Source organism: Pseudopipra pipra, chromosome 15, assembly GCF_036250125.1.
Source record: "Pseudopipra pipra isolate bDixPip1 chromosome 15, bDixPip1.hap1, whole genome shotgun sequence".
Classification (NCBI taxonomy): Eukaryota; Metazoa; Chordata; class Aves; order Passeriformes; family Pipridae; genus Pseudopipra; species Pseudopipra pipra.
Genome location: NC_087563.1, coordinates 11,996,753 through 12,024,746, shown reverse-complemented (window position 1 = coordinate 12,024,746; position 27,994 = coordinate 11,996,753). Strand labels below are relative to the sequence as shown.

Here is a 27,994-nt window from a genome sequence, read left to right as displayed (position 1 = left end):
AGATGGGAAGATAAAGCTCAAAGCACCTACGCTGCCTTTTGAACAACTTTTTTTTTTTTTTAATTAACTGTCTTCCTTCTTGTGTTTCTTTCTTAGACGGGCACACAGGGTAGACTTCTCATGTCCTGGGAGACAAACATTCTTGGCTCAGCCATGAATAACTGTGTGCTCCTTGAGGAACTGCTGATCAAAAAATCCCAGCAGAAGAGAAGGACTTCACCCTCCAACTTCAAAGTGCGCTTCTTTGTCTTAACCAAATCCAAGCTGGCTTACTACGAACAGCGCCACGGGGTATGTCCCTCATTTTCTCTCTCAGAGTAATGGAGGGAAGGATGAAATTTGTTAAAGGAAGGGAAGGGTGGTAATGAGGGGAAGGATGATCCTCTCTTAGATTTTATTGACTTTCCTGGTCCTTGCTACAGCACCATTCAGTGAAAATTGCCAAGTGATCAAATGGGTCATTTAGAGCTTCTGATCAGTCGGTATTTGGTGTGCGTGGAGGAATAAGACTACTCTGCTGTTTTATAGAAAGGATCTAGTTTTGTTTTAGGAATTTATATGGGCTGTTACTACCAATGTGTGTAAGAGCTGCATGAGCCTGTGCCTGGCAGTTCTCATGGGAACAGGGATGACCTGGAGAGGCGTAATGAGAAGGTCACAAGTGTGCCCTGATTGCATCTGTGAAAAAAGTCATCCGCAGATCTTCAGTCTCATTATTTTCTTCAGGGCATCAGACTAATGGCTGGTAGGAGGCAAGTCTTACATTTTAAAATAAATTCAGCTGCCACGTGTAGCATGTCTAGTCTTTGGAGTTAGCTTTGGAAAGGCTGTAATGATGAGATCCACGCTCAGAGTTTGTTTCCTCAAGTTTGCATTTCCCTGATTTGCTAAATACAAAGAAAATTAGAAGTCAGTCTGTGCACCCCATTGTGCTAAGTGTTCTGGTTAAGTGGGAATTATTTCCTTCTTCTATTTAGCTGGATGTTTACTGAGCCTCGTTACGATTGTAAATAATATTGCTTGTTTTCCAACAGTCACTGAACATGCTGTTAATCCACTCTGTTTAGGAACTGTTACTGTAGGGCAGAGCAGAACTGGGGACTGTTCTGCCTTGGATCCAGCACTGGCAACTTCAAACCATCTAATCTTGCTCAGTTGCAGAAAATTAAGTAAAAACAGAACTCAATAAAAAAGTATGATGTGCCCTCATATTTTATCATAACCTAGTTGGGGTTGGATACCAGCTTTAAAGGTTAACAGCCATTTTTACCTGCACACTGTTTCCCTCAAATAAGCCCAGTGAAATGGTTTTTTGCTTTTATTTTATAGTCTGTGTTTCTCTTACCTCCATTTTATACAGGACACTATTCATTGCTGCATACTGTGACTATATATGGTTTGAGACTTTGTCCACTCTCCAAACTATTTTTCAAATGTCGGGTTTTTTTTTAAGATTTAAAATTCCATTATAAATATTCCACTTAATTATTCTGGGTTAAATTCTGAAAAGCATCTAGGTGATTCTGCTGTCAGTATTTAGAGAAATCTTCACAACTGGTTTTCTTTGGTGCTTTCTGATTCTTGGTGGACTTGAGATGAATTCACCTTACACTCTGCCTAGATACTTTTGTGGAATCACAGTAGGTGTCTGTCAGCATCTTTAGGCACTGAAATAGTTTGGAAAATCTGACTCTGTGGGGCACAGATTTCACACACTATATGAGTGTCTCTGGAAATTCTCCCTTCCAGTCTTTCGAAAGGTCAACTACGTGAGATGAGAGTTTGGTGTATTATCCACTTTATGTTAACACATATGTAAACACACATGTAACTTCAGAACCTCATGCACATTTAAGGGATGGTGGGTTGATTTGTAATCACAGGACTGATTTTGCATGAAATGCTAATTTTTTTCTGACACAAACTATCAAAATCAGCTTGTTACGTGAATAGAACTTCACATGAAATAGGGAGAAAAGAATTTGTCCTATGAAATAATCGCAGAACTGATCCTTAGCCTCTTCAGTAGTCTTCCCTAAAATTAGATCATCCCAATGAGACCCCTGCGTGGTCAGGTCATTGCTGTTCTGGAGAGGAAAGCTTAGGGCAGCCTGTGCAAGCACCATCTTATTTTGTGCTGAGAACGGCGTGAACCCACAGCACTTGAGGTCACTGCTAGTGCCAGGAAGATTCAGATCAGCCCTGCCCAGCACATGGGCTGTGCCCATCCCCAGGAGTGTACCAGGGCCAGGGCCCATGTGCAGGTGTTCAAATCAATGATCTGTAGTGCTCGTTTTCAGGTGCAGGCCCTGGCACAGGTTTGGCTCTGCTCCACGGGGACTCTCTCAGATGATTTATGGGGCTGGCAGGGGTCAGCACAGACTGTCACCATTGCCAGCAGGCAGCTTGTATATGGTCCTCTGCTCTGGAGGTTTAGGCAGAGCAGTAGGGACATCACTGTTCTCTGTCAGCAAACTGTCAGCTGCAGTGATGGAGAGGATCCTCAAACATGTGGACTGATGGGGCCAGCAGGTGTCTGGGCTTTTAATGTATGTATTTTTCAAGGCAAATCTCTGTGGATGTTTGCTCTGAGAGTTCTCAATGAGTTTCTTTAAGAACCCCTTACCAGGCTGTCCAGTGGATTACTGTACTCAAAGTTCAATACTGTACAGTACCCACCTCTCCAATCCCTGATCAAAAGGTCAGGTAAAACAAATACTGAACTGCTTAACAGTTTGAGAAGTCCCACTGATTGCAGTTGGGTGACCTAAAGTACAGCATATGCTTATGCATTAAGCCCAGGTTTACATGTTCTGACTATATTTAACAGGGTTTAGCAAACAGTCCCTTCCTCTGCATTTTGAAATTGTGGGTATAAAAAGACATTTAAGAGTTTATCGTAGCAGTCCAAAACAAGGAAGTAAACAGGCCAAAAGGGTAGAGGAATAATTCTGCAAATGATACCAAAAGCTGTCAAGGCTACTGATGTCATAAAGGCAAATTTTTGCAATAATTATAATGGCATTTTTGTTGTAATTTTCATCTTTCTGCTGTAGCTGACAGAGAGCACTGTTCTCCTCAGGGGCCAAGCACACAGTCACCCTTAACATTAATGAAAGATATTTACATGTCTCATTAGGAGAATGAGCCCCCAATAACTGACAACAATAAGAAGCTGTGTTTTCTGGAATTCATTATGCACTGCACAATGAAGGGCTGTCTTAACATAAAGCAAAGCCCTGATAACAGGCACATGTATTCAGCCCCCGCCTCTACTAAAATTCATCAGAACTGCCTCTATTATAGCATGCAAATCAATTCCAAAGGCAAAAATTATTTGTTTCCAGGGCCTGGTTTTATAGCTACTGTTCATATGAGTAAACCAGCACATGGGACTAATAATTTTAACTATTCCAATGAGTTTGATCCTCACTAGAATAATGGATAATGCAGACACTGACACTCTTGAGGTCCTGGTACACTTGCCATACTGCAAAAGAAGCAGAGAAGTCAATCCCTTTGGAAAGTTGTCTAGGACAGAATTCCAGTGTCCTTACTTAGACTTAGCAAAAGCACTTAAGCTGCTGAGTTCCCTGTATCCCATTCACCTGACAGCCTGTGGTGTTTGGTAAACTCTTCAGGATAGCAGACAGGAGAGTGAAGAGAGGTAGTTTAGTATTTCAGACTCTAAAGAGAGGTTCTTCCATAGTGTTCAGCATGTCACATGAGACAGTCAGTAATCAGCATCTCTCCCTGTGTTTCAAGCTGGCTGAAGTCTAAAAGTGGCATAGATGTCTGAGGCTGATGCCACATTCAGTGAATAGGCCACTGTCTGCTGGGCTGGTACCACACCAGTACTCTGCCATTACATGATCTCTGCATCAGAGCTGCTCATCTTGGCACGGCTCAGACCGGCAGAGTGCTTGGGTCTGTCTGCATCAACTCTGGAGAAGCGCTCCATGTCCCTAGACCACAGTTTTTCCTCTTCAAAAATGGGCATCTTGCCACATACAGGCATTCTGAGGAGTATTTCAGGGCTGGGAAAATTTCACCTAACACCTGGGAAAGTCAGGAACATAAATATTTTTAAGTTTTATATCTTCATGCACTTGTGGATTATTATTAGTCCAACTTTTAAAGGCAGCAATGAAAGGTCCCCACAGAAAAGACCAAGTTCTCTTTTCATTTACATCAGCACTATTCTTCTTCCTACAGTGGTCAGATGCTCAGGAGGTCACATAGCATGAGTCAGCCTTGTCCTGGGCTCTTTCATTCACATCTTTGATACTCAGATATAAAGACGTCACTTTAGTGTGCCTTGAAATTTGCTCTCTCTTTTCCAGGAGAACAAATGAATAAACTTGGCTGGTAAGCCTTTTATCAGCATCCCAAAAATTCCTCTGTTGCATTATCTACACCTTTGGTTGCTTGCAGCAGTCCAGCCACCCACAGGAAGAAAAGCCCCTCGTTATTCCTTGGTCCAACTGTCCCTATCACATTGATTATTCTACACAGAATCCAACCTGTCCATCCTGCCCTGGAAAGACTTGGGGTTTTTTCCTTAAGACTCTAATGTAAACAGACTAAAACTTTTCTTCTGAAGATTTCCATTCTGGTCTTCTTGTCAGAGTGACCATTCATACCGTTTCTCACTGCTTTGTGTATTCAGAATACCTGAGCAGTCACGAAGCTACAATCCTCATCTAAAGTGAATTTAGTTATGGTTTAAAAGACTACCTTCCAAATAAATACATCTGACTAGATACATCACTCTTCATAACTTGTCATGTGTTTATTAACTAGTACTGTTTGATTGCCAGATTTTGCAATACCATTTGTCTTCTGATGCGTATCTCCAACTAAATTATTAACAATAGACATATCATGCACAAAGAAGTCAGGCTTGGCATCTGTCTGCAATGAATTTTTATGTAATAAAGTCAATACAACTCTATATAAGAAGGAGACAAGGTACAAACCTGTGTCTAATGAATCCTAACAGAATCCTTTAGTAAATATCTGTAAATTTAAAATTAATTTTTTAATAACCCAAATGGTACTGTTGGTGCTGAGGGAGGATAAAGTTGATATTGTTTATCACAATCAGCCTCATTTCTATTGTGAAATCACAGAATCTTGGTAATACTGGTTGAAGAGCACTTCTTAAATTAATTTAGTTGGATTTCTTGCTCCGGGCCAGGATGAGATCAACACTCAGAGCAGGACTGTCGCCAACACCAGAACAAGGTGGCTGTAATGTTGACTGGCCACTGCTTCAAAGCCAAGGACAGAGATTTCACATCTTTTGGCAACCTGTTCCAATGCATCCTATCAAGTGCTTTTCTGGATATTTACCACCTATTGCGGTTCTCGTTCACTGCTGCAGCACGACCCAGGGTGGTGATAATGTCTAGACAGGATTGCCATAAGCAAAGTGCAGGTTGTCTGTCTGGTGTCTATGGCCTTTTTAACTCTACAAATGTGTGTTAAAGTCTAGTAATAAAAACATCTCCTTCTTGCTGGAATAACTAATTTTATCTTTCAGAATATGATTATAACGGTTTTCTTTTTGTCCGGTTCTGCTCCTACTAGATCTTTGTCTGTGTATTTATTGTCCTTTAATTTTTGAAGAATTTTTTTTTTTAAATTGCTTCTGAGAAATGTTTTCACAGCAAACGTCAGATACTTCCATTTTATTTAAGTTACGAAGCTCAAATCTTTCTTCTGTTGGAGAACAACAACAAAATCTTCAACCTGTATTTTCTTTTGTATCTTTAGGAAGGAAGAAATTACTTCTAATTTGAATATATGACAATAAATATGTGGTTTCCCAATAGTTACTTTTTATTAGACTTTTCTACTGTGGTCATTTTTTGCTTCCAGTGCCTTTGACTTTGCTTTAAATTGCAATCAACATTATAACTTACATTATTGCAATGCCTGCCCATTGCTTTATACTCTTTCATCCTTTCTGACTGATTTTTAATTTCGACCTTAAAGCTTACACTATTTTTAATTAAAAAGTCCTGTCATATAGTTAATTTAACTTCCTTTCTTTCACTGAATCCCTCATTCACTGCAATCCACTCCTCCCAATCTTTGCTGGAGTCAAGAATAGCTTTGAAGAAACTAATACAGTATTCAGTAGTAGTTCCACGTGCTTTTATGTAACATAAAAGACTTATTTCCATCATATTAGAAAGCTCATTTGAAAGCCAAGAATATTCCCATTTTTCCCTTTCTGTTTCTTGATGATGACATTGATTTTCCTGTCAAACCACTTGTGCTGATAGTAGGGATGTGCACCCTGATAACCATCTCGGATGAGAGCTGAGGCAATATGAACTGGAATGAGCTCAAAGTGGGAGTTCAGTGAAAATAATGATGTGTGAAGGCCTGTGATGGGCCAAGAGAAAAATACCCTTATGGCCAAGCATGTTTTTTCTCCAGATTTCTTTACTTAAACTGCTGCCTCTGTCCAGGCTGCATACTGAGCCCAGCTGGAGCCAAGGGACAGGGAGCAGGTGACACAGGACAAGCAGGTCATGCCAAGGTCCAAGGCAAAGACCTTTCATCTACTTAATTGCCAATTAATTATTGCTCCTTTTAGTCAAGACAATAAGTGAAAACAGAGAATGAAGTTTGGTTCAGATTCTTTTAAAAAAAAAAAAAAGATGCTACAAAGAAGGTAATTAAATGCTTTTATTGATGGAAAACTTTTTGCAGTTGAGCTTACCAAGGACTGGAATTTCCTACCTTGCTCCACCACATCTATAGTTTTCCTCTACCCCCCTACCAAGGGAAAATGTCCAGCTATAACTGGGGAGCAACGGGCTCATGAATGTGCCTCGTGGTGGGAAAAAGGACTCCATATGCAGTGGGGACACAGTGGGGTTGCAGAGGGGACTGTGCTCCTCTCTGCTGTGGGGTGCCAGGCTGGGCTGGGAGGAGCAGCTGGCATAGCACAGGAAGGGACACGCAGGAGATGGGGATGAGGTGCAGGGAGACAGAGATGAACGCAAACACCAGTGGTGCCAGGCAAGGAAAGCCAGACTGAGACATGGACAGCCCTTGGTAGTGACTGCTGACGAGGAGGTTGGGGCCACATAAATCTTGATTTCTTTGTTTTCCCCTCATCAGCACAAAGGAAACAAGATACAAGTTGTTACGCAACTCTGGAACGAAGCCAGCTTTATGAAACATGGCATGCTGCCTTCCTGCCAGAAAATGCTGCCTTGGGTCTCCTCCTGTGCTCCTTGAGATAAGGCTCTGCCCTCCCCTGCCTTAACTCTCCCTGGCCTTTGTCCTTCCTCCTTTCCCTCTGCTCCCAGCACTGATGGTTACATTTTTTGGCAGAGCCCTTTGATAAACACAGTGGGGTTCAGCAAAACCTTTAATCACCCACCGAGAGCCCTTCAGCCTCAATGCTCGGTCAAGCACATTTCATGAATGTCCTTCACAAATAGCAAGAGCAAAGTGTTAGCCTGAAAGCAGCAAATTCCTCAGGCTGCACAGCCCCATATCTTACAAGATCTGGTACATTTGTGAAGCCGTGGTCAGGAAGTGGCATTACGTGCTGATCTGTGTCACCTGCAGCGGCCACTGACGGCCCCCTGCCCTCTCACCATGAGCTCCACGTCCCCGCTCCTTCCCCTGCCCAAGACCACGAGCTGGTGAGAAGTTACACATTTTGCTGGAAGGCAAAGCTGCTGTGAATGGTTGGGTAGCAGTGTTGGTGGTTGGTCTTAGCATGTGACAGATGCCAGGCAGCTTATTCCTCAAGCAAACAGTGAGATGCCTCCTTGTGTTGCAGGGCAGAGCTATGCCAATTTTCCCATGGCCAATTGTCCCAGTATTTAAGGCACATAGGGACCATTGGGGTTATCTAGTTTTTGCAGGAAACACAAACTAAAGGATTAATCAGTGAAGGAGCTGCTGGAGCTGTGTAGCAAGAGGAGATGAAGTACCAAAGGTGAAGCCACCAATGAATATGGCTTGTGAACCCTTCAGAGCTGTTAGCTCTCCTTCCTGGAATTGCCATATTGCAAATAATGGACCAAAAGAAATAAAATGAGATGGGCTAATCTGCAGCACATGTGCTTCTCCTCATGGGACAGCAGCCTGCCCTGGATATCTTTCTACACATGGTACGCAGTAAGACCACTGAGGTTTTTCCTGACCAACCAGCTAAAACATCTACCTAATTATACTCTGGGCAGACTGAAAACAACAAATGGAGATCTGTCAGCATGTTTTGTCTCACCCTTTTAGGAACAAGTCTCTGAGGTTTTTCAGAAACCATTTTTAAGAGGCTTTTCCTCTCCCTTCCCTTCCAAGTGGCCTAGTTACTTTTGTTGGATTAAAGTGCAGTCAAGCATTACAAAAGCAGGGATATGTTTAGTTTCCAGCCCAGGTTCTAATTTGTGAGTGGTAATTCCAGTTGTTTGTCCTTCTACAGGACTGTAATTGCTTTTTATCAGCAGAGTCCCATCTGCTGAGGATCTGCTGGGCAATGCCCTGGCTGTGAGATACGCCCTGATATTGTGCTGCAACATGAGATTATGAGGAGCTTCCATTCCTGAATTATGTGATTAAAAGGAACACAGTAGGTGATGAGAGCTACAGGACAACTACACAAAGCTCCTTGAGAATGCTGGACCCTGTCTTTAATCAGAGTCCAGAAAGGTATCAACAAAAACCAGTCTGCAGGGAAAGAGCAGAGCCTGTGACTGGCACAGCATCGCTTCCTAGAGCCTCAGAGGAGGAATGCATGTGGTTAAACCCCGGGATTTCAAAGGAATAAGATGAAGGAGGGTTCAATGCTAGCAAAATTGAAGGTTTTTATAGGATATAAATGGCTTTGTGTCTCATCAAAAGGGTAGAAGTCCCAGGGGCGGAACAAATGATAGAGGAGGTTTTGGAGAAGAGACAGAGGAAGCCAAGTCTGAAAGAAAAAAGTGAATAGATAAGAATGAAAGGAAATGGATGGTGAAAATGGGGTGCAATAAGGTCTTCTAAGGCTTGCCAATACTCTTGAGAGTTAATAGGTATTTCCATTTTGTGGAGCTTTAAAGCCTTGGGTTTATGATATAAAAGAGAGAGACCCAGAGAGACCTACACAGGCAGTTGTTGTCTGCAGGAGACAGTCCTGGCAGTAAATCCAGAGACACTGCTTAATCTGCAAGCAAAACCAAATACAAAGACCCAAATGCACAAGCAAAGTTCAGCAAGAGCAATGTGAGACCACACTGTAATAATTTCCTTCTCTTGCCTCAAGTCCAAGTATACAAAAGCAAAACACCCAGCCAGTCATGCAAGAATGAGGTTTGAGGAGCCTTGAGGCCTCTCTGTTTCAAGGCTGTTTGACAGTACACTGTGGCAAACCTCACCCCATCTCCAGAGGCATCAGCTGCTTCCCCATTTTAGGCTGAATGTGATGATGTAAAATAGCAAAGGAGCAGCAGTGGGGGTTGGCACAGTGATGGGGACAGCTGCTGCCAGTGGGGCAGAGCTGCAGGGTCGTGATGATGGAGGGAGCAAGAGGCAAGAGGGAGCTGGAGAGTGATAGACACAAAGGGTTGGGTTGGGGTCCAAGGGAGGGTAAGGAGGTTGCTAAAGTCTTGCTGTCTCTGAGTGGTAACCTGTGACAGGTACAGTGGAGCAGCTGAAGTTCACTGACAGTCACCTGTGTTTGAAAAACAGACGGTTTGCAGTGTGTTGGTGTTCTTAGGTCTCACTGATTTCCGTCACGGTGTCCCAAAGTGAGCTGGGAGACAGCTAGTGTTTAATCCCTACTGAAAATGAATCAAAACAGGAAACCCAGCTGGTTAGCTTGCCTCTGAAGAGCAAATGCACGTGTAGTGAATTCTGCAGAAGCATCAGATACTGAGCCTCAGCTCCACTCCCACCCACTGTGTGCAGGCATCACCTCATCCCTCTCTTGCAAAAGCTCAGTGCCACTGGCCAAGGAGCTGTAGGGTGAGAATCCCATAGGAAATAGGTACTGAGGTAGCTGGGATATTTGGATGTCTTTTCTTCTCATACCCATTCCCAACTGCCCATACTGTGATCAAGGTATCTGGCATATGGTGAATAATAACACAGCAGAGGCTGCCAGAAAAAGAGCTTTGTGAGAAAGTTTTTGAGGATATTATTTATTTCAAAATTTCCTGTTATTTTTTTCTTAGCTGAAAAGCTGGACAAAACAAAAACAGAAAAGTGTTGTGGTCTTTGGAAAACAGATGCAGTAAAAATGTACATTTTTGATAAAATGCATAGTTTTGAAATGCTCAGTACTCAAACTTTTTTTAATAAATTATTTATTGTTTTCTATCTTTTCAGTATGAAAGAGTAGTGTTAGTAAACTAAACATGTAAGGAAAACAGACCTTTTTGCTTAAAAGAGCACTTCATTTTGTTGGAAGAAAAAAAGTAGAAGCTGAATTTCAACCAAAGTTTTTGAGTGGTTCTCTAAGAATCCTTGTACTGAAGTGAAGTATATATATGTGCATATATGTATGAGTATGAGCAAAACATATAAGGTGCCATATATGAGATGCTTTGTACTTTTAAATGTCTTATATAATCAGTTAATTTGCTTCTGCTCCATTAAAATTAAATCTCCCACGGACATGACAGTCTTGTCTAATTATTCACTTAATGCACAATCATTAGCATCAACCAAGTGCTTTTCTCTGTCTTTTAGAAAAAAAGGACTTTGAAGGGTTCTGTGGAACTTTCCAGGATTAAATGTGTGGAAATTGTGAAAAGTGACATCATCATTCCCTGTCAGTATAAATACCCTTTCCAGGTGAGTCTGTCTGTTGACCATACTGATAGAGATATCACTTCTATATATTTCAATAAAATTCTCCCTCACAGTGCAGTTGTTAATGAACCCAACACCAGGGTGAATAACAACGAAGGGAGAAAAAGCAGATTGAGGTTGGAATTCAACTGGGGAGTCAGTGTGTCACTACAAGATCCATAAACCCTTACACTCATTGGTTTTAAATTGGAAAGGATCATTAGATAGAATGCTATCCCATGTTTAACACAACATTCAGCTGTCCCACTGACTCATGTTCAGAAAAAAAACATCTTTCACATGGGGAATCCACTCAGGGTTTTGTCCATTTTAGCTATGTGGTACTGAAACTGAATACACATGAAATGAGTGATTTTGGGCAGCTGTTCATGCTCATGGCTACACCTTTGGGAGACCTGCTTACTGCATATTTTGAAATCTGCCTTTGATTGTCAAAACATTATACAGACCTGACAATAATATCAATAGGAGTGACTTTGGTGGGAGTTATTTCTCCCTTTTTTCTATTTTATTGCTCTGTAGCATGCAAAGCAACTGCATCACTCTTCAAGGACTTCAGACTGAGATAGAAAATGTTTTCTGTTCTTTAGACAATAATCAATATTGCCCTATCTACACCTCTGCAGAAACTTTAAAAATCAGCTACTGTCTTGTAGAAGCCTCTGTTTAAAGACAGTGGTCAAAGTTTTTCAAAGCATTTGTGAATCAATGAGCCCAGGTCCCATTTGGCATGAAATTGCTGAGCTAAACATTGAAAGAGAACTGTAGATTATGCATTACATCAAATATTAGGCCCAAATATAGTAATTTGCTTCAGTTTCTGATTCATTTCTGTTCTTGTGATGATTTTACTCCCTGGTCTGAAACTTCACAAGCTTTCTGTATTTCTCTCATTTGTTTGTTTGTAATTAAGTGAAGTTGATGAAAATGGCTTCTGGATTGCTCATTGTTCATCTGCTCCAGCTTCTTACTTCCCCTCTATAAACCTACTGAAAGATACTAAAAACACTGAAAAACAATAGTATTCAAATAATCTGCAGGGAGTTGCTTGAGATTTATACTGACACACAAAAAAATTTGGCTCTTAGATCTCAAGTGAAGGTATCTTATAAGGAACTGCTAAAAAACTCCATTTTCCCAGAGAAATGGAGTTTTAGAAGGATAAACTGCAGCCAGTGAGTAATGGGCTAAATCCTCTGCAGGCTGGAATTGCTCCATCTCTGTTGATTTCACAGGCATTTCTTAACAGCATAAAAGTGATCTAAAACAGTGCTTGTCTAGAATTCTTTCTTGATAAGAATTTCCATTCCATTTTAAATAGCAAAAAGTGGATGAGCTTAAGAGATGCTTCTGAACAGGCCCTGTCACTCCACTTCCCCACATCATCATTTTGTGTGTAACTTGTTGGTAAGAGGGCTGCTACCTGTTTCCTTTGGTGACTCCACTGTGCCCAGAGTATCTGGGATTGCTTCTCATGGCTGGCTCCCTTCTTTTCTCCCCTCTCCAGATCGTCCACGATAGCTACATACTCTACGTGTTTGCACCCAACCGTGAGAGCCGGCAGAGATGGGTCTTCACGCTGAAGGAAGGTAATAAAACCCCTGTGCACACCTACTCGTTGAAGTTACTTATGTCTGACCGGTTTTCTCACAAGCTATAATGCAGAGAAAATGTGCAAGAGGAGTCAATGTCTTGTATCTGAGCAGGCAAAGTGGTAATGGGTTATAAACTCAAACTGCTTGTAAATTTGGTGGGTGTGTTTTCAGCAGCAGTGGAAAATGTGGACAGGGAGTGCTTTATTTGGGGGCCTTATCAATGTCTGTAAGTGTTTGAAGGGAGGGTGACAAGAGGCTGGAGCCAGGCTCTGCTCAGGGGTGCCCAACAATAGGACAAGAGGTGATGGGCAGAACTGATGCACGGGAAGTTCCACCTGAACATGAGGAAGAGCTTTGTTCCTGTGCAGTGACCAAGCACTGGAACAGATTGCCCAGAGAGGCTGTGGAATCTCTCTCACAGGAGAAATTCCAGAACAGTCTGGACACAATCCTGTGCCCTGTGCTCTGGGATGACCCTGCCTGAGCAGAGAGGTTGGACCAGATGAGCCGCTGTGGTCCCTTCCAACCTGAACCATCCTGTGATTCTGTAATTTGAGGTTTCTTATTCAGCAACAGACAAGCATTTTACTGTGGCTAATTTTTTTAAATAATCCTTTCTACATAAAAGATTTTTTGCCTTTTATTAATAGATTTGTTTGTTTGTTTGTTTGATGACAATCTTCTTAGAGAATCATGACTATTAAGAAACATTTTTGCGGGCAGCTTTCGTTTCCTGTTCCCCTCCTGAATTGTGCTGTGGTTCGCTGCCGTGGTGCTGAAGCGAAGGCACAGCACTGAACCACTGCAGGCAGACACGAAGCACAATGCTTGATGTAAGGGTGGTGTTACTTAGTTACATGAAACTGCACCAGGCTACTGTCACAGCTTTTTCCTGCTTTATAGCATGAGCTGCTGTATTGTTCCCTCTGAAAACATTGGGCCTGATGGAGGTGTTATGAAGTTCTGACTCTTTGCAACCAGTTATTCCCCTTCTGGAATGCACCTGCTCCAAGCTTCTACTTCATCACCTCTTCTCATTCAACATTCTTAGACTGTCCCCTCCCTTGGACAATTTGAACAGTCTCTTGAAACAGGCCTGCAGAATTTTTCTGTTCATGAAAGTTATGATTGCAGATAGAGAGCTTGAGCTTAAAAAAAGAAGGACTTTAATAATTCATGCAGATATTCAAGACTGGTATTTATAAGTGCAAAAAATGTTTAGTGCTGGTGAATGCTTGTACAGCTCCTTCTGAACACCAAGACAAAATAGCAAGTGTGCTGGGAATCATCAATATATGGCCTGACAGGTTTTATTTCTTTTTATGTGACCTTCCTTCTCTGGTTTTGGTGTTTTATCATTTTAAAGAGTCATACTGGTAGGATTCTTTTCTACCACAGTAGAGAGATAAGGGCTCCACCATCACCTGGGAGGCTGTTCCTCCACATTGATGGTGGCATTCACTCCTTCTGGCAGAAAGGGAGACATTAATGGAGGAGGTTGATAATGTTCACCAAAGCTTAGTTTTACAAGAATAAGAAGTTTCTTTAAAGCACAGATTATTTCCATTTAGTTCTAGATGTCTTTTAGAGCTGATGTGGATGCAGATAAATTAATTTTCCCCCTTCTCCTTCCCCTAATGTTTTCCAGAAACTAGAAACAACAACAGCTTGGTTTCAAAGTGTCATCCAGATTTTTGGTTAGATGGCAAGTGGAGATGCTGTGCTCAGACAGAGAAGATGGCACTTGGCTGTGTGGAGTATGATCCCTCCAAAAATGGTATGGGATTTGTTAAGACCATCCTGACCTTGCAAACATTTATTCCTAGCGAAAGTAAAGGATCAAATCTGTCTTGTATAGAACATCAAAAAATACGGTGTTACATTTCCATCAAGAAACATGTTGCTGCAGGACATCCTACTTTGTTCTAACCATATTTCCTCTGTGGCTTCAGTGGCCAAGAGTAATCCTGACTTTGTCTCTTGAAAACACATATAAGTGGTAAATCATTCCTCACCCAATAAACTTTTGCCTTGTGTCTGGGTGATTTCTTAAGCAATCTGAACCCCAGTTTCAAACCCCTGCTGTGTGGCTGAGATTCACTGTGTAGGTGCAGTTGCCATGTCTTGCTCTAAAAGTCCAAGGCTTGCTATTCACTGGGTTTGTATCACTTGTATCCATTCAGTACATTGATGGTTTCTCCACTGGTTTTGTCCTGATCAACTTCAAATTATCTTTCTTGATTTAATTTCAGCCTCAAAGAAGCCTCTTCCTCCCACTCCTGAAGATAACTGGGTGAGTGCAGTGAGGCATGTTAAGCTGTCCTTAGTGTCCTGTCCTGTGTGATTAACTACCAGTGGGGGATGTGTCCTCATTAAGGTTCACCACAGTGCAGTGACCTAGAATTTCACCTGTGATAACATTCCCTGGGCATTTTCTGTGCAACTGAAATTTTTATATGAAATTCATTGTTTGAAAGTGGTAAAGATTCTCACACTGCCACCATACCCCACTAGATGCTCTGGAGTGCTTTCCTAGCCTTGAGGCTTTTGAGCCCAGAGGATACCAGTGCTGCCAGGAAAATATCATTTTAGAGAGTATGCCATTGGGTTTTATGAATATGATAAGCCTTTTGCCTTGTTTGTGCAGGAATTGTTTCTATACCCCAAGGAAGCCTTGGTCATAGCCATATATGACTATGAAGCCCAGAATCCACAGGAGCTGACTTTACAATATAACGAGGAATATTATGTGATTGACAGCTCTGAGGAACATTGGTGGCTGATTCAAGATAAGAATGGGTAAGTCCCTTTTCAACAGTCAATTTACAAATCCTTTGTAAATCCAATTTGTTCTTCCATTAACACACATGCTGGCCCCTTGTTCAACTTTTGCAAAGCATCTTCTAACATACAGGGAAAAAGTGATGGAAGGTTATGTAGGTTAACTGTCTTCCCTTTAATGTTGCTTGTATTCAGGCAGCTGAAGAAAAGTGAATTTTAAAGAAATAAACAGTCCTTCTCTCAGGCTGATATTTGCTGTGATACACGTAGGGGAAAAAAATTGTGAAACTCCCCAGAAGTTTAGAGGTGCAATCAGTTGTTTTCTTCTCCAGTAACCCTGCTAAATACATAACAACCAGCACTGCTATCATGCAATGAGCAGGCAAATCTTTCAAGGCTGACTCCTACAGATGCAGAGAAAATCCTGTCTGTCAGCACACTCACACTGTGTTGCATCTCAACAGGCACGAAGGCTACGTGCCAAGCAGCTACCTGGTGGAAAAATCACCTGAGAATCTGCAAATGTATGAGTAAGTTGTGCCTATGTTTTTCTTGTACCTCTGAGTGCCCTGGATTTGAAGCTCCAAGCCTCAAATGCCCCTACTCCAGACCACATGTCAGCACTGGCCCTGGGGACACTCAATTCAGCTTTTCAGCAGAAACCTTCCTAGCCTGGAAACGCTGACTCAGAGTCTTCTGATGTTTTCAGGTGGTACAACAAGAACATCAGCAGAAGCAAAGCAGAAGCTCTCCTCAGGGATGAGGTAAACCAGTGGATGAGGTGGATGGGAAATAGTAATTAATTAATGACAAATGAAGCCTGCAAGGGCTGCTCTGTGTAAGAGAGCTGAATCCTACTGCATTACTGGCCTTAGTGTGAGATGCCAGATAAAGGACCACCAGCACCACCCCCTTACCTCCATGTTTGCTGAGCATGGGCAGAGAGCTGCGCCAACCTGTTTTAGCCAAACACACACAATAGCTGTGGCTAGTAGAAAACACTGCTTCAGAACACTGTGTCAATTGAAAACTGTGATACTAGCTCATCTTTTCAGTCTCTGCAGGAGGCCCGTGGATGCCATTAGTTCTCTGAAAATTTAAGCGAAATCATGCTGAAATATTTTGGATAAAAGCCAAAAGTATGGGTTTGGAGCTTGTTTTTAGTTTTGTATGTCTGTGTGCAAGTGAGAACACATCTTTAATTTTTCAGTTGAGCCAGAGTTTTCCAGTGAAAACTGTATTGAAAATATAAAGAATAACCTTCTTGTTCAGATTTTCCACACAAACACAACCTCAGTTTTTAAATAAGCTCTTATGCTAACAGGTGCCCCAAATAGATGTTGTTGCTTGGAATGACAGTATTTTATGGAAATAAAAGTGGTTTTGTGTGGTTTTAAAAATTCTTCTAGCTCCTATAAACTACTACAGGACATGTCCACACACGGTTTAATAATCTTATTTTTCCTCTTGGTCCTACCAGCACAACTTTTCTATGGCAACTACCCCTGTGTGGCTGCAGAGGCTTCTGGTTCAAAGCTTTGCAACCCTCACAGCTCTCCCAAAAAACGTGGCCAAGCTTGAGAGTGATCTTTGGCCAGGCTTGGTGTCAAGTGAGAAAGAAGGACAGAAATATAGCTTAAAGAAACTCAGGCAGGATGCTGTCACCAAAACTTGCCTACCTTCGATACTTGCCAGGGAAATGAGTCCTGAAGCCCTCACTGTGCATGATATAGATGCTTCTACAGCAGCACAGAGACCCTTTTCAGAGCTTCCCTGTGCTGGATATTGCCTTGTGCAGATACTGGAGCTGATCAGTCCTCTGGGGAGGTGGGAAGAGGTCCAAGGGAGGGTGCACTTGGTGCATTAGGTTTCCATGAAGTGTTGTGGGTGAGTAGAAGGCATATAAAATGGAGGAAACCTACCATGTAAAGCAAAGGAGGGAATGAAATAATCAGGCACTTGGGATGCCAGATGAAAAGCATCTTTATCTGCAAACAGAAGTAAAACATGTTTTTATTATCAATATATAGGCCAGTGCAGCAAGTTCCATCAAAACTATGATGTTAAACCTCCTCCACTGCCATCGGATCCATCAGTGTCTGGCCCTGCGGGATCATGGCCTGAGACATGTTAGCACTGAGATGAGTAGAAAACAATCATAATGAAAAGTTAAAAAGAAAAATTATTCTGTGAGTGCCAGAGTGCAGGAAGCTTTCCTACACATTTATGTTTAGATACTGGATGACTGGTGTACCTATGAAAGGGCAGCATCATGTCCAAGCTTTCCCAATTGGGATACGTTGGTAAATTATCTTTCATACACTCCCATATGGATTCTCTTGTGTTGATAAACTGTGCTCTCATTCTGTGGCTGCTCAACAGAGAGCACTCAGAGGGGTTTGCCTTTCCACTCGGATGCACATTTCATTGAACACATGTTCTGTCAAATAGGGTTGAAGGCAATCAATGGGTTCAGAATTTCTAGGAGAGGCTTGGAGGGACAGAGAGGCACAGTCACATGAACTCAGCACAAGTGCCTGAGTCTCATTTCCTCTGAGAGCTCTGAGAGGAAACTGAGCTAAAAGCACAGAGCACCCAAGAGACACCAGTGGGGTGTACCTGTAGGCCCTGGGCAGCCACCAGAGCTGTGCGTGGGACACCCCAAGCTCTGTCAGTGGGCTGAGGCTCTTTTTTTCCCTACACGTTTAGCACATCCTCATGACTGAGCAGTAGACAGGGCTGAAATTAGCACAGCTTTGCCCCCAGCCTGCTTCTTTTTTTCCATTATGTCTCTAACCAGTTTTCTCTCCTTTGCTCCTGTTCCAGGGTAGGGAAGGCGCCTTCATGGTGAGAGATTCGAGGCAGCCTGGCATGTACACAGTCTCTGTTTTCACCAAAGCATTAAGGTACAGCTGAGCTCAGCAGCTTTTCACATCAATTACATCAATGAAACGGCTTCTGTGAGTGTGTAATCTCTGTATAGTTGTTTTGGCATTATAACGAGAGAGCAGAAGGCTCATGAAAATGACAGAGGAAAACACTTCCAAAAAAGGCAGAGAGTCAGCTGCCAGTCGCAAAGTGTTTTAAAGGCTCCACTTCTCCCTGCATCTAAATATGTGCCTATAAATAGTGCCTTAGACATCACTGGGGTTGTAATTCTGATGAAATTGTCCCCACAGCTGAAGTGTCCATGGGATCAACATGGACTGTGTGCTGGACTCATCAGAGGTGGGTAGCACAAGTTTAGTGAAAGGGTTTCAGTAATGGGGCACAAGCTTTTGTTTCACAAAGAAGAGGTGGAGAAACTTATACTTAACCTTGTCTTATCAGGAAACCTCAGCCTTTCTAGAGATGAGACCATCTATGAGTGAAAAGGAAAACATACAAGTACACAGACTTAATTAGCAACTGCACTCACTCCTTGCTCCTCTCCCATTCATTCCGGGGGAAGGTTTTCCCCTTTTCTCAATTGCTACTCTTCTGTTTATACCCCAGATTCCTGTCTTTGTGCTGCAACCTAGTTTTCCTCAAAGAAAATCTCCTCTCTTTCAGCACAGACAACAATCCTGTTATAAAGCATTATCACATCAATGAGACAACTGACTTTCCCAAGCGGTATTACTTGGCAGAAAAGCACGTGTTTGACTGCATCCCTGACCTCATCAACTACCACCAGCACAATGCAGGAGGTGAGTGAAGGCCAAAGCTGACCAGGGAAGTTGTTGGGTTACCCCATGCAGCCAGGTGGCTGTTTTGAGTGAAGGAAGGCTCCCAAGCCCTCTGTCCTCACAATGAAGTGTTAAATGGCATCACCTCTTCTTTCACTTATCCTGGCACTTGGATGGCAGAAAAATGACCATTTCAGGCCAGTTTCCACTTCTAGCATTACATCTTCACTCTAGTTGTCCTTCTAAGGCTGACTGTGGCCAACACAGATGCCATAATGACATACCATGGAGAGCCCTGGAAGTGGATCACCACTGCCAGGCCAAGCTACTTGTTTGAATTACACAGCAGGGCCTTCTTGCCCTGGAGGTGATATATCCCTGGACCTTGACTTGACACAAAGTCAGGGACATGGCCAGGATCCATAGCCAGACATGGGAGTCACCAAAGACTCCCATCCCTACAGTGCAGGAGTACTACAGGAAACCCTAGACTTCAAAAATACCCTAAAAATAAAAGGTATAATTTGGAAATTCATCAGAATTAATAGAGACTCATAGCTCACATTTGCTGACAGAGCAAAAATGGAAAACAAGCTGAAACTGCTCAGAATTGGCTTCCTTCTCACAGGCAGGAAATCAGTCTGAGCAGAAGTTCAGCTGCCCTCAAGTGGAGCTGAGAACTCAATACAATAAACCTTCTTTGAGTATCCAAACTGCCTCCTGGGGTAGTGACAGCCACACTGCCCATGGCTGTGACAATAACTGGGACCCCCCTTTCCCTCTGTCCCCCAGGTCTCGTCACTCGGCTCAGGTATGCAGTGTCTTCGTGGAGAAAGAAGGCCCCGATCACTGCAGGGCTGAGCTATGGTATGGTACCCTCATGACTGCATGGGAATCACATTCCTCCCTGGTTAGCTGGCTGATCCTGCATATCCCCGTGGATGTTGATGAATATTCATGTGACCATAGCCATAATAAATAGCTTTCTCCAGATCTTTACACTGCACTGTTCACTAGATTATCACCTTTGCCATTACCATTGGTAACTGACTGACCCGACAATGCAGGGCCTTGAGGGAGTGATGAGAATCCCAGGGTCTCAATGAAGTCAACATTAAATACTAAAATGAATGCTGAACAAAGGGGATGGGAGTGGGATCACAGCACAATTTGATGAAAGCTGAGTCTCTCCTGAAAGATGCCTCCATTTGAGTATTGTTGTCAACAGAATTTTTGCTGGTATCATCCTTATTGTAATTCTTGGAGACATCAAAGAAACTCAAACCCCATGTTGTGCTCAGTAGTGCACATATGTATGGCAGAAACAATCCTTCCTGAAGAACTGGATAGACAAGACAAAGGAGGGGTAAAAGGGGATGTTGTTGTTCCTACTCTTGAACATGACCTGCAGCATGGGCTAATCAAATGAGCTATCAAAGGTCAGACAGGCAATTTGAGGGAGAGACAGAAAGTCTCACACCACGTCCTATCTCCCACAAAAGCTTTTTGTTTGACATCCTACTGCTCAATCCTTATTCTTTCCCCCTTACAATCAACAGGAAAATTGGTCATTAATGCCTCTGAGCTCACCCGTGTGCAGGAGATTGGCAGTGGTCAGTTTGGGGTGGTCTACCTTGGCTACTTGCTGGACAAGACAAAAGTAGCCATAAAGACCATCCGTGAGGGAGCAATGTCTGAAGAGGATTTCATTGAGGAAGCTAAAGTCTTGATGTAAGTAGCAGATTCACCAAGAAAATCAGCCACTGTGGAATTTGTAAGATTGAACTAAAGTGTAGCAGATTCACCAAGAAAATCAGCCACTGTGGGATTTGTAAGATTGAACTAAAGTGTTGCCAGGAATATGAATGGGGAATTCAAACTTTGATTATCTGCTATGTATCTAAATAGTAGAGACAGGTGAGCCCTGGCAGCTACAAAGGAAGGCAATTCAAAGTGTAGGTGAATTATTGTGCTTTGAAGTCTATCAATATCCAGAATGTTCTTCCAGATCTCTGCTGTTGAAGAAGGCAGGGTTCATTGATAGTGCATTTTGGAAAGCAAAGTGGTTTTTGTCAAAAATAATTAGATGGAGAAATATCTTACAATTTGAGGGAAATTTTATTGAAAATCTTTACCTGTAAAAGTTTTTTTGCTTTGCAAAACTGAATATATCCTCTTTGGTTTTATTGACTTTATTTGTATTTGTTGCATTTCCCTCCCTTCAAAGCAAACAGAAATTGATTTTATTTTTGTTTGATTGTATGATTTTCCATGCAGAAAAGTCTTTTGGTGACCATTACCATTAGAAAGGGATGATACTTAGACCTACTTGACATTAGACTTGGTCTACCCATGTGCAGAGCTGGCCTTTGCAGAGAGCAGGGTGCAGCACAGTGGCACATGGAGCTGTGTATTAACCAGTCGCTGTAAGAATAGAAGGCACTGAGCCTATTCTTTTCCACCTTCCCTCCCTATCCCACAGGAAGCTGTCTCACCCCAAGCTAGTCCAGCTTTATGGCGTGTGCTTTGAGAACACTCCCATATGCCTGGTGTTTGAGTTCATGGAGAATGGCTGCTTGTCCGACTACCTCAGGAGCCAGCGGGGCACTTTTTCAAAGGAAACCCTGCTGGGGATGTGCCAAGATGTGTGTGAAGGAATGACTTATCTGGAACAAAACTCTGTCATCCACAGAGACCTGGTATGTTGGTCCCACATAGACTTTTTCTTTGCTCTGGGTGGATGTTTTCCTGTGCTTTCTTCCTTCCTTAATTTCAGCTTCCACACTCCTCCTACGTATTTACAGGGGATCCTGTATCTGCCCTTATTGCAGAAGCAGTACCAATACTTTAGGGAAAAAAAACCCAACCCCTGGATTGCTGATTAATTTATTTCCCTTAATTGTGTTTGGGAGAGAAGAAACAAGGCTATAAAGTTTTTCTTCCTTCCTGAGTGGACTCTTTTGCTTCCCAAGAGCCACAGTTCCTGGGTACTGACTCCTCTTCATGTCTAAAATCAGTGGGGAAAAAAAAAAACAACCTGTTTTTGCATAATTCATGTATAAACATGCATTGATGATCAAATACTTTTAATTAGATGGTGTTCAATTAAGGTCCATTGGTCACTGTGGCTGTTTCACTAGGGAGCAAGGACTGTGAGTAGCTGTGGATATTTTAGGGTCTTTCTCTGCCCTTTCTGGGCAATAAGGGCCTGAAAGTCAGATTGATGGTTGAACAGCTTTTCTGGCAACAGGGACATGCTGTAAAATGTACTGAAAGCATGAGAAGCTCAGGGTTTTGTCCTCTTTGTATGGCACAATGTCACTTTGATGCTCTTTTTTAAGCAATATCTGCTCTGCCAGGATAAAAGCCACCACAGGTCAGTCTTTCAGCTCTGACCTGCTGCCTTTGCACCTTCTTTCCTTGTAGGCTGCCAGGAACTGCCTGGTGGGGGAATCCCAGGTGGTCAAAGTGTCTGACTTCGGGATGTCAAGGTAATACCACTAAGGCCGTGCACGGTCCCTGCAGGGTTGTCATGGGATGGGGAGTTACTCAGCATTCTCCCTTCTCTTCCTGTTCCAGGATTGTCCTGGATGATCAGTATACCAGCTCCTCGGGTACCAAGTTTCCAGTCAAGTGGTCTGCTCCAGAGGTTTTCTCCTACAGCAACTATAGCACCAAATCTGACGTTTGGTCATTCGGTAAGAAACTTGTCAAAATGGAAGAAATTCAACAAATCCCAGCTTAGAAAACTTAAGGGCTCAGTCCTTAAGTAAACTCTTCTAAACACTATATCCTCTGGATTCTTAGGGTGTTCTATAGCTGTGCAATGCTATATCATATCAAAAAATGAACTGTGTTTTCTGCTGACATAGCAGGAGTGTCCAAGAAAAAGTTAGAGAGCCACTGACGAGATTACAGAGGAGAGGAGAACAGAGCAGAGGAAAGGGATAATATTTAGGCAGTCCATCTCTTTGCATGTCAGTCCTAGGCACTGATTCCTCACTCAAACCCTCTGCCTTTCCAAGTTTGCTCTGCTGAGTCCATTTGCTTTATGCTGATCTGAAAATATAATTTCACTGCTCCCATTTCTCACCTCATTTCCTGCTCCCCAATGCATTGTTTTATGATTTGCGTCCATTCTTTGGTCTCCCTTCTGGACCCTCACAGATAAGAACACTGCTGTATATTTTCTCCCCAAAGCCATAACAAAGGCTATCCCCTGGGCTGTAGATCTGGCACACTCATGGCCCTGGCCCCTCTCCAGCCAACATGCAAATCTCTGTTACCGCAGTGAATCGGGGCAGTGTGCTGTGCACAGCACACAGTCAATGGGGTGCCACTCAGCTCCAGGCCCAGCAGTAAATAATGCAGGATTATAACCTTTCCTAGTCTGTGCTTGTGAATGCTGTGCTTTCCTTGCTTTTTGCTGTGGCTCCCATCTCTTCTGCTGTGCCTGAAGCTGTGCACTCCTGGGGTGGGCTACGAGCAGCGTGGTGGGCACTGGGTGCTCAGACCCACACAGCCTCCTTCACAAACTCAGCAGGGAGATGCTTCAGAGAGCACCATTCCTCTTTCCATGTTCCCTGGCATGTGGAGGAGGCTGTCAGCACTCACCATGTAATGACAAGGGACAGCTTTTGTCAGTGGAGCTATTGCTGACACCTCACAGCGAAGTGGCAGTGACATGGGGAGAGGTGCTACTTTGGTAGGAATGTTCTTCTGCTTCACAAATCGGAAACTGGCCTGTACACTGAGAGCCAGATGCTTCCAGAGAAGGTGCTCAGATTGATTTACAGTCAAGCCAAGCCTGGTGAAGTTGGCTTACTCCAGTTTCAGATCTGAATGAAATATAGGTGAACTTTGCTTGTGTTGGTCAGTCCTTCTTTGACAGATGTACAACTCGCCGTCTGCACATCTCACAGACTCGTTATCTCCCCATCCAGTGGGGTTTGCATAAGAGGATTCCTCATGGTCTCATGACTGTGAGCAGCTTTCTGCTCTGCTACTCCGCAGCCCATTCATCTCTTCTGCCAGCTCTGAAATCCTGCTGTGCCCAGGAGAACAAAATGGGTGTGAGAAGCTCCCAGTGCAGGAATCTGCACACTTGGGGAGTACAACTACTTTGCTTTTTCTTCAGTAGGGCCAGTATCAGTCTCTTTGCATCTTCCTATTTGAAGATGTCAAAGATGGAAGCAGGTGTAATTGAGCAAAGCTGAGTGTGCAACTGTGCAACTGTGGAGTTGCACAACTTTATTTCAGAACAGTCTATATATAGTCTGTCTCCCTTTTCTAACACAGTTTACTCAGTGAGGCATAATAGGCGACCAAAGAAATTAAAGCTAATAGCAACCCAGATGCCTTGTATTCACTCAGTTTGCAGACCCTCTCTGACCTGGAGGCCAACTGCAGTGTATTCAGTCTTTTTGTCTTTGCCTGTCTCTCTTCCACCACACTAGAGAAGCATGAGTTTCTGTACTGCTCTGAACAGCAATCATAGGAAAACATTTGACTGTTTAGGAAAAGAGAAAAAATGTGCCTCAGTCCTTTGAAATTTCACTATGAGTGCATGTGAATTCATCCCAGCGAATCACACCACCCAGGACATTTTTCAGGCGAGGAGTTCCCTGCACTAAGCTGGCTAACAGGAATGGAGCAGTTCATATTGCTTTATTGCTACTGAGTCTTGCCAAAATTAACAGCTTTGGGTACAGGACACACTGCAGGCAGGAACATCAGTGACATGTCTCTTGTATGTGATTAACTGGAAGCAAAAATAGATAAACTGAATCAGTGACAAAAAGCAGGTTCTCTTTCCCAGATTACACATCTGGATGGAGCACATGCACAGCATTCCCTCTTCACAGTTTTGGAGAAGACATACTCTGCTTTCTGACACATAACACAGCATCTGACTCATGGGGAAAGACATCCCTGTGTGCTAGACTATGACAAAGTAGGATGCAGAGAAGTCAAACTGGTACTTCCACACATCCCAGTGCACAGCAGAGATCCTGGCTGGCATCGTAGAACTGTACAGCTGTGGTAGGGCCTGCCTGGTTTTTCAGATGTGTACTGAGAATCCAAGTGAAAACGCTTTTCCAAGTAGCTGACACCAAGGCTGAGCTGCAGAGAAGAACAGGTGGAAGGTGGCCACAGGTCTGCTGAGGATTTTATTTGCTTCTTTGTGATTTTTCTCATTTCCTTGCTTTAGGAGTGCTGATGTGGGAGGTCTTCAGTGAAGGTAAAATCCCCTATGAGAATCGCACCAATGCAGAAGTGGTGGAAGAAATCAATGCAGGATTTCGGCTCTACAAACCCAAGCTGGCCTCCAAGGCAATTTATGATGTCATGAGCCACTGCTGGAGGATGGTTAGTATTGTCATGGGAGAGTCCTAGTTCCCAAAGACAAGAGCTCTCTTTCCCTTGGCTTAAAGGAGGAGAGAGAGTTGTACACATCACATGCTAACAAAAGATAAAATCCTGGATGTGAAGCACTGTAGCTTTCATCTGCACCAGCAAGCAAACTCTGGTCTCTCTGCCTTTAATTTAATCTGCTGTTTCTATAGAGTGCATTGACTTCTCTAAGGAGCCCATGTAGTGCACCTAACTCTAGTTAATTCAAAAGTTTCCTTCCTAAGAAAGCTGCAGATCTGTGGGGCTGAGTTCTAACAGTGATGGTAAAAATGACAGCCAAGCCATTAGAAGGTACTTAGTGTCCACGAGACAAAATTCACTGCTAATAGAAAAGAAACACTGCAGAGAAGGAAGCTGGTTCTTCCATCGGCTTTTTCTCTATAGAGATAGATTGTATTTTTGTTAATACTCAGGTTCTTCACAAGATTTTCCTTGCTAACCTTGCCATTCCTCGCAAGCTGACAAAAATGTTCTTCCTCTCTCTTCTCTTCCCTGCTCAGAGGAAAGACGAGCGGCCACCCTTTTCTCTTCTGCTGTTCCAGCTGAGTGAAATCTCTGAGTATGATCTGTAATCATGGCACTGTTCACTCAGCACAGCTGAGAGTCCTGAGAGAAGAGAAGACTGGATTTTCCCCACACAAAGCATTAACAGGAATCCTCTCACCATAAACACTTGCCATATGCCTGGGGAGAAGAGAGGGCAGAGGCTGGTACTTCCAGACAGACGAGATATCCCCGGGTCTTCCAGAGCCTAGACAGACATAGGCTTTGGTTTGGCCAAGAATGTGGTTTGCATCTTAAAAGCAGAAGCAGCAATTGAGCACAGAGTCCTGAACCACACAATCCAGCAAAGGTATTTCTCCTGAAGATACAGCCTCAAAACTAAGAGATCTGACATTGCTGTTCCAGTTTTGTGAACTCCCAAATGAAGGTCTTCCCTGGGGAAAAGAAAAACCTGTCTTTAACTGAGGAGGAACATTTAGACATCTCCACAGCTCTCTAATACAGAGTGGGCTGGACCTGAAACTCTGAACATGAATAAGCCTGGGAAACATAGGAACAGTGACTGCATTTCTGACACCGATATTTTAAGGTGGTTTTGTTTTCCCTTGCATGATTTTTTCTGCAGCTGTGGCATAACAGGAACAGGATTCAGATACCTGGTAAACTGAAGAGGTGTCTGTGTGTGCACGAGAGTTTGTAAGAGAGAAAGTGAAAAAGGAACGTGCTGAAGAGTTTTGAAATTGTCTCAGATTGCACTGTATAGTGAATGAGAAAAAGGGACTCTGATGCAAATGGAGACATCAAATGGGGGGAAGTCAAAGCTGAACGTTTATATTGTTTTTTTCTTCAGTCTTTCTACATCAGAAGATTAATACATGACTTCTATCCAGTTCATTTGAACAAAGCATGGAGGACTGAGCAGTGCAGAGTGCTATGTGTTTCCAGTCCAGGACAAGACAGAGTTCTGGGATCTGATTACCTGTGAAAGGTACAGGAATCTACTGCTGAACTGGTGTGTTTGGAAAAAAGGAGCTGGAGGGCTCACAAGGGAGCCATGAGGAAAAAACATGCAGAGCACATGCTCAGTGCACCGGTGATAATGAGAAGAGTTTTCTCATACTTCAAAGAGTAACTGAATCATCAAAAGTAAAGACCTTTCCATCTCCTCTGTGAACAAAGGGACTGATCAAAGAAAAAGTCCAATGCAAATGGACTGCCTGGGTTCTTTCTCCACATCTCCATTATGTGGTGATGGCAGAAGAAGGTATAAACAAAATCCATCTCCTGGTATTTAAACTAAAATCTGTATTTCCACTGCAAGACAGAGACACTGTTTTGACATAACTGACCCCAAAACCAAATGTCTGGGTGTTGGTGTCCTGCAGAATTTGTAAATTTGTAAAGTGCAGGACTTTCTGCTAAGCATTAACAATAACTAGGGAAGTCAAGAGGGCTCACGGATGATATGTGCATATATGCAGGATGTATTTTTTATGCTTCTCTGTTTTGGGCAGGTGAGAACACAAGGAAACCTTATGTGACAGCAGCTTACAAAAACTCTAAGGTGCAAACTTCCAGCAGCAATCTCCTTTTACAGAATCTCCAATTACAGAAGTCAGGTTCAAATATGTTTGCCAACAAAAATGGAACAAGGAAATAATGTAATCCCATGATCTAACATATCCTGTGTTGAACTATTTCTTCACAGAAGGCAACTTTATTTTTGGTATTTTTCAGACCCATGGTTCTAGGGTAGCTTTTAGGAGCCAGAATATCTTTTCAGGTATGTGGATATGGGCAAGGCATCAGTTCCTGCCTTATACATCTTCACACACTCTGTCGCAGGGGTTTCTGCAGGCTCACAAAGTTAAGCTTCTGGCTTGCTGCCCTCATCATCCTTGGAGGAACCAGGGGTCTGTTGAGCTTGAGGACATTGCTATTTAGTAGCAGCAATATTGCTCTGCTAGGTGATCTTACTGAGGTTATATTTATATTTGTATATGTGTAATATTTATTAGCTAGAGTGTGTTGCACAAAATGATATTGTGATGGTTTATGTTCGTTTTTACAAACAATAAAATTGCTGAGTCCCAACTGTGGGATTCACTATATGTTAGCAAAAATGTAAAAACCATCCTCATGCAATTATAACCATACAGTTTGCTGTTCCTCCAAATCCTTCCCACCAAGAAGCAAACAGGCTTT

The 27,994-nt window shown here is 42.8% G+C and overlaps 1 protein-coding gene across 1 annotated transcript; it reads left to right on the top strand.

Annotated features, from left to right (window-relative positions):
* Positions 1-9: 9 nt before the first annotated feature.
* ITK (IL2 inducible T cell kinase) lies at positions 10-27,972 on the top strand. The gene is made up of 17 exons (XM_064671935.1): positions 10-291; positions 10,705-10,809; positions 12,335-12,416; positions 14,071-14,199; positions 14,675-14,715; positions 15,070-15,221; positions 15,668-15,733; positions 15,913-15,967; positions 18,030-18,109; positions 18,756-18,892; positions 19,664-19,738; positions 20,431-20,602; positions 21,354-21,570; positions 22,298-22,362; positions 22,451-22,569; positions 25,083-25,240; positions 25,786-27,972. Exons 1-17 carry the CDS (start codon positions 121-123, stop codon positions 25,855-25,857), a joined length of 1,896 nt encoding a protein of 631 aa, XP_064528005.1. The 5' UTR covers positions 10-120; the 3' UTR covers positions 25,858-27,972.
* Positions 27,973-27,994: the final 22 nt, after the last annotated feature.

Bases quoted from the DNA above. Each gene is read 5' to 3' on its own strand.
- ITK (XM_064671935.1), top strand. From the start codon at position 121: ATGTCCTGGGAGACAAACATTCTTGGCTCAGCCATGAATAACTGTGTG. The intron at 19,739-20,430 runs GTATGGTACCCT...TACAATCAACAG, and splicing joins CACTGCAGGGCTGAGCTATG to GAAAATTGGTCATTAATGCC. The intron at 20,603-21,353 runs GTAAGTAGCAGA...CCTATCCCACAG, and splicing joins GAGGAAGCTAAAGTCTTGAT to GAAGCTGTCTCACCCCAAGC.